The following is a 7,207-nucleotide window of genomic DNA, read 5'->3' as shown; positions in this document are numbered from 1 at the left end:
TTGGATTGTTCTTACACGATGGCATTATCAAGTGTAAAGGGAGACTGAACAACGCACCGTTACCTGTGAACACGAGGAACCCCATTCTACTACCAGCGAAGCACGAATTCACCTGTTTGTTGATCAAGCAGTCACACGAGTCGGTTAAACACAGTGGTATAACAGACACGTTAACGACACTACGAGAACGCTATTGGATACTGCGTGGACGTGAGGCAGTGAAGAAATTCATCCGAATTTGTGTTATTTGTCGCAAACACGAAGGAACGCCGTACGGCCCTTTACCTCCTCCCGACCTGCCAAGTAACCGAGTTTCCGAGGATCCGCCATTTTCACATATTGGCCTCGACTTTGCCGGACCGTTGTACGTTGAAGTTCAGAATTCAGAATACGAAATCAAGGAATCACAGAGGGTCTATGTCTGCCTCTTCACGTGCGCATCCACCCGAGCTGTACATGTGGAACTTACGCGAACCCTTAGTGTTGAATCGTTCCTACTTGCCTTCCGAAGATTCACTAGTCGAAGAGGACTGCCGGCTACCATAACTTCCGACAACGCCAAGACTTTCAGATCTTCATCTCAAGACATACGAAAAATAGCCCGAGCGGAGGAAGTTTGGCGATACCTTGCGAACAAGCAAATTTCATGGAATTTTACTATCGAAAAGGCCCCGTGGTGGGGAGGATTCTGGGAACGACTTGTGAGAAGCATCAAGAAACCTTTGAAGAAGATCCTAGGGAGATCTACTCTCAGTTTTGACGAACTATCTACTGTTTTAGTGGAGATCGAAGGCATTATCAATTCCAGACCCCTTACGTACGTGTACGATGACAACGAATCAATATCTTTCCCTTTAACACCTTCTGATTTGATCTATGGAAGACGAATTACATCAACTCCGAACGCTACTCACTATGAAGTGGTTAGTACAAATCAGTCGCTCACGAAGAAGTCCCGTCATCATAGACATGTTCTTCAACAACTGACCAATCAGTGGCGTCGAGAATACCTAATCGAGTTGAAAGAACGATCTCAAGTCGGATCTAAAGGGTGCAACAAACGACGTATTTCCATTGGGGACCTTGTCTTGTTAAAAAACGATTCTACAAGTAGAGCCTTCTGGAAACTAGCAAAGGTCGAAGAGCTCATTCCTGGAAGGGCTGGTAATGTCCGAGCGGCTGTGGTGAAAGTTGCTAACAATTCAGGTCGTCCGTCTCATCTAAGAAGAGTCGTACAGCATTTGTTGCCTATCGAAATCAAGGTACATTCGGAAGCTACAGCAACTAACGAAACGCAACCAATGAATCAGGTTACGAGGCCAAGACGCGTAGCAGCAGTTAATGGAGAAACTTTACGAAGAGAACTGAACATTGTGTAAATAAGTTAGTTATTCGTTTTCACGAAATGACTAGGGGAGTAAGTTAATCAGTGACAGTGGACACTGCGTTTTGTTTGTACAGATTCTTGTTTTAAAACGGTTTGATCACGTGCGTTTTGTAATAACATCCTGCTTTTCAGTAGGTTTTGATTAGAGTTTCGATGTTTTTCGATCGAGCGAGATCCTTCAACGTGATGCACAAGTGATTGTTACGAATAAACTAGTTTAACGGCAAGAGGTTCGAATAGGATTATAATAGTCTGGACCGACAGGAAAAGAAATCTTCTTTGTCTAAGCCGTCTGATCAGAGGCCTATAATTAGAAGAACGCTTATTCCAAAGAAAAGTACTGACAAGGAGAACTTTGCACCGAATAATATATTTTGTGACACGCTCTTCGATGGTAGCCAGCAGGAATCCAGAAGAACTCCTGTTACAGAGGTAGGATGAATGTGCAATTGAATGAAACTTTAAGCTTACACTGACATTTGTGTGGCTAAGCTTTTCATTTTTGTGTGAGACTAACAGTACTTTGGAGGCTTATTATCTAAATATCTAGAGTGAAGCTAAACCGCGCGAGTTATTTAGGGTACTTTTCGCGGGTATTCCCGCAAAGTAATATTCTGGCATAACCTTAACTTATCTTTTTCATCTTTTCGCGTCTTCATTTCATTTGTAGAGCGTATTGCAAGCGGAAAAACGTTTGGGAATAGGGTAGCTATGCAACCAACAGAAAACCTTCAAGGTTCGGAATAAAATGTTAGAGATTTTCTTGATCCGTAGAACGTGCTAGAAATGCTAAACACGCAAGGGGCGATGCTGATTCTTCATTTGGCAGATTGGAGGGTGTCATAAGCAAAGTGGAAGACTGGCATGCAATTCGTTTGGCCTATCAGGTATGAGTTTTGGCTAATAAAAACTAAGCCCCTTAAATAGATGATGAAAGAATTCTGGCTGATGTTGACTGAGCAAAATCAAGGGTCCAAGATTTGGGTAAAGGAAATTCACACAGAAATTGACCAGTGATTCATCACCAATTGTCCATTACTAAAAATGTCAGTACCATTAATGTTTTGAATCGCATTCGCCGCTTCGCGGCTTTCTCACGTGGGGAAAAATCAAGAAAAACCTCTTGGACCAGGGTAGGATCTCGGTTAACCGGGCTGGGATTTTTCCACGAAATCGCAAAGTTTTACTCAGAAGTGCGGGGATCTCGGCTAAACGAGCCAGTCCGCCTAACCGAGGCAGCCTGGCTCATGAAATCGGCCTCTTAGAAAGCTACCACATAGTAGACTAATATTGTAACCTTTAAAATTTTCTCCAGGGCATTTGATCACCTATAAAAATGAACCTATGATGGAGCATTTGAACAGACTTTTGGCTCGGGGAGGGTGAATTTGAACAATAATTTTCAACAGAGTCAAATGCCTAGGGGGTTACCCAGGGTGAAGTTGCGCAGGGGGTTGCCCTGGGGGATGTTGAGGCTTCGATTTGACCCATTAATTTATCCAAGGATGCCAATTTCCTCTGAATGCTTGATATCGCCCATTCCAATCGGCCAAAAGTTTTCATTCACATGCACCGAATTGTAAATTCATTGGGCCCAACCGTTGAATTTGAAAACTGAAGACCCACAATCCCTTATTGGGAAGAGCACGTCATACGAGGCAGTTTAGATTTTTCATGCGGTGGGAATGCAGACAATGTGGACTTTGTGATCTTCCGACTAGCTACAATCTTTTACCATCTGAGAGTGTTGCGGGTGGTGACACCGCCGTTTGGGTAATGATTCGCAGAAACTTATTTTGAAACGAAGCAAAACATTAAAAAACAACAGCGGAGTATCTGACCGTTCAAACCTACGTGTTTCAACACGATGGCCTCGTGTTCTAGGACTCACACCGTGCGCATGCGCTAAAAACAGCGCAACAAAAGGAACAAAGCTGGGCTGCAGGCTCAGCAGTAACATGGTTCCCCAAAATGTAGACTTATCTTATCCTACCCTATAACAACCCATAAAGTTCAGAGTTCTTTTTCCTGTGTAACACAGCTCAGGCTCCTCGTTGAGGAATCCCAGTCTCTGCTGCACTTCTACTAGAAGAACAAGCTTGTTGACAGGTCTTTCCAGGTTGGGGCTTTACCAATCAGCACTGTAACTGATCGAACTTTGACCTTGATCACCAGGGTATGGGGTCACCACCTTAGCCATGGGCCACTGATTCCTTACACACTGGTTCTCTTTCAGGAGCACGACATCATCAGTCTTGAAGTTCCTTCGTTGACGGGTCCACTCACTTCTTGTTTGAAATTACTGTAAATACTCTTTGCTCCACCTGGACCAAAACTCTTGCGCCAAATGCTGTGTGCGCCTTTATATCCTTCTGTAGTACAAATCTCATCTTTTAAACTCTCCTGGCGGAGATAGTACCAGTCTTGTCTTTCCTGTTAGCAGCCGCATACTAGGTGATAATGGTGGGGCTGAAAGAGGATCACTGACTGTCGTCTCTACTGTCAAAGGTCTGCTGTTGACTGTGTACTCTGCTTCACATAGGAACGTCTTCAGTGTTTCTTCACCCAGGCGGTTGCCATACTCTCTGCGGATAAGGCTATTTACGATACTCCTGATCGACTGGATATGTCTTTCCCAAACGCCGCCGAAGTTACTGGCAGATGCTGGATTCTTATGGTTCATGGTTCATTCATTTCACACTATTTACGTAAAATTAACATGGAAAGAGCAGTAAAGTCACAGCACATGATTGTAAGATAAAATAATTGCAGTACGGGTTACATGTATGGTGGTCAAAGTAGCGAAGGCCGCCCGATCAATGTTGGCCTTAAGGTGCTCTGCTGCCTTGATCATCCTTAAGGTGCTCTGATTCAGTTGCTCGTTGAGTGCCCTTGAATTTAATTTCATTATTTTGACGACCTGCTTCAGTAGTATGACTCATGAATTCCGAGAAAACGGTAGGGAACAGTTGAAAGCAAACCTTTTTGCTGCACGATGGTCAGTTTTCCTTCTGATAATGTCAAAAAGGTATTCTGTAAAGTAGAGTATTGCCAATAGGGTAAAAACTACGTTGGCGATAACATGGGCTCGCCAGTTATGTGAGTTCCAAACTTTTAGAATAGCGACATTGAAAAGAGTGACCTGTAGCCATGCTGATACGGTGTTGAAAACTACATCAATGGCCAGACCGGTGCGCAGCGCTCGATAAATCCCCAGATAAGATCCGAGACAGGCTGGTTTGAAACATCGGGATACATAAACTTGAAGACCTGAATAAACCCCACCGCCGTTACTAGAGCTGTGGGCTCCGTGAGGAGCAACTGAATGCTAACGTCAGCTACAAAACGCATGCTTCGCGGGGTGCGAGAATTCCTTGGGGACAAGGTAACAGTTTGTGATCTGTTACACCGGCAGAATATTTTGTACATGAAGTTCCATATGTAATCTCGCATTGTGACAGTTAAGCGTTCCAAAAGGTCAATCGCTGCATGACCCACTCCTAAAGCAACGAAAAGCCCAAGGCTCGTCAGCTCGGCTTGCATAACTCGGAAGACAATGGCCGAAGTCGAATAGAGGCATCCTACCAAGAGGTAAAGGCGGCCTGGATGAACAAACTCAAATTTTTGGGCAAGGGCGCGGTGCTATAACTTTGGGGATAGAAAGGAGCAGCAAAGGGCAACACTCCAGCGATTAAAAGCTTTTTCCATCTCGCTTTTGCGGTTGTACCATGGAAATATGCTGTAAACCAGAAGAAAAGCGGCTGGTATACCAATCAAGAACTGAAGTACTAAGAGAAATGTCAGTTTTGAGCAGTTTCTTCTTGGTTTGCTCTTGAACTGGTGTGTAGGATGACATAAGGTGCTTGGCGATGATCATGCTGTTTCCGAATACAACTACGGTAAAACAGACCATTTAAAGGGTAGGACATCCAGGGCTGTTTATAAATACCAAATATTTGCAAAGAGCAGTCGATAGCTAACATCTACGAAGGCCGCCAAGAGGTTGAACGCAAGGAGGTTCAGATCTTTCAAAACAGAATATCCGAACATGCAGCGCATGATAGAGAAATGCCACAGCTGGATAATAAAACCTTCGACAGATTGGCTGGTAACTCGAATGCGCTGAATTACCTGCGGCATACTTTTCCAGCGGGATGTCTTTTCATAGCAAAGGTCGGCTGTATTGAAATCTACAACTGCCACTGCGATTGCGAGCAAACCGATACTTGATCCAATTATTAACTGCATTAGAAAAATGGCCCTAAAACACGACACAAACGACGTCCACCTAGATGGTCGAGAATCCTTCCAAGCCATACTTCCACAAGCACCGAAAGGAGGATCGAACTCTTGGAATATCGTGTCGTTAGGATCGAAGTTTGTAAAATCTTCTAAGGTGGAACGCTGTTGAACAAGTAGCGGTTCTATCTCGGAATATCATGGTCTTGAACATTCCGTGACTCGCAAGGTGTTGTTGGCGAGTTTTCTAGAACACTACCGGTAAAACTCTCGAAAATGTAGGCAAAATATGCTACAACAGCTTCGAACATACTTGATCTTTGATAACAACTGAAAAGGACGAAGCCGGAAGTGTTAGGGACGTTACATTCATTCGCTGGTGATGGAACCCGGCAAACTCAAACAGGGATCTCTTTGTTAGGGTTTGACTTAGTCACGTGATCACGAGGGTGCACACAACCACCAGTGATTTCGAAGCGTATAGCGCAGGAGATCAGTGACAACAAGCGATATTTCTACATATAATTTTATTATATAAGGTCTGTTTTTTGTTTGTTAAAAGAGATTCTATAATAGACGATGCCAGCCGCCAAACTGTGCAGGTTTTTGGCTGTGGATCGTGTAGACGGACCAAAGGAATCGGTATTTGGAAGTTGCCCTTGGCTGTGGACGAGAAAACATCGTGAATGGCTGCGAAGCTTGGCTTGGGAAGCTGACAAAAGCAAGAGTTGCATCGACTTCCGATTTTAGAGATCAGCATAAGGAACGATCCGAGTAGAGGTCTACACTTGCGAGAAGTATTTTTGCACCGGAAGATAGTTGAAATATGTAAACAAACACGTATTTTCTTGCTATTTTCTTGTCTCTGCGGTTTGTTTACTGAAAGCCCTTTCAATGTTTGAACGATCTCATCCTTCTTGACTTATACGATCTTGTCTCTTAACCTTCGATCTCTTACTTGTTTATTGCAGTTCGCACATGACACACACGACTCGAAGAAAAGCCGAAATTCGGTGCCATTACCGAAACAGAATATGCCTTCAAAAAAGTATACAAAACTAGCAAACCAGGCGCCGATGACAAGAGCGTCGCCCCGTCCAAGCACTTGAGGCTACTAAGGTCAACATAAATATCTGCTACAAGACATTTCTCCGAACTATTGTCATAGAACCCAGAACTTAAAATCTCTGAAATGTGGAATATTAAAAGTGATGGTCGGACCGTGTTGTCCTCAAGAAAAGAAAGAACGCAGATCCAGTTCTCATTTTCCAAGTTTGAGATAGTTGTTGACAAAAAATTTGGTTTTTATCACCGGAGTTGATAATGTAAATTGGCCCCCGTTACAGAGATTCTCAAAGATCACGTTTCGAGCGTTAGCCCTTCGTCAGAGCGATATCCCTCTTGACGAAAAGCCTAGGATTTTATCTGTTAAAGTGTTAGGGGCCTACTTGGTGGGATGACGCACCCTCTATACACCGAGGAATAAAAATCCTTCGCTCAATGCGAAATGTGGGACTATTTCTACATCTTGTTAATGGATTAGCTGACTGTCCAGAATATTTATATATTTCTTTTCAAAAA

The 7,207-nt window shown here is 43.6% G+C and overlaps 1 protein-coding gene and 1 pseudogene across 1 annotated transcript in view; one reads left to right on the top strand and one right to left on the bottom strand.

Moving 5' to 3' along the window:
- The window catches only part of LOC138054175 (uncharacterized), a 3,114-nt gene extending 1,735 nt beyond the window's left edge, over positions 1–1,379 (top strand). The window contains exon 1 of the mRNA XM_068900669.1: positions 1–1,379. This exon is cut by the window's left edge and continues 1,735 nt beyond it. Coding sequence (XP_068756770.1) covers positions 1–1,379 — 1,379 coding nt within the window.
- A 1,710-nt stretch (positions 1,380–3,089) lies between these two features.
- Positions 3,090–5,937, bottom strand: LOC138052548 (uncharacterized; annotated as a pseudogene).
- Positions 5,938–7,207: the final 1,270 nt, after the last annotated feature.

This window comes from Montipora capricornis, chromosome 6, assembly GCF_036669925.1.
Source record: "Montipora capricornis isolate CH-2021 chromosome 6, ASM3666992v2, whole genome shotgun sequence".
In the NCBI taxonomy this organism is placed as follows: Eukaryota; Metazoa; Cnidaria; class Anthozoa; order Scleractinia; family Acroporidae; genus Montipora; species Montipora capricornis.
Note: the sequence above shows the minus strand (reverse complement) of the source record. Positions and strands in the feature narration are given on the sequence as shown.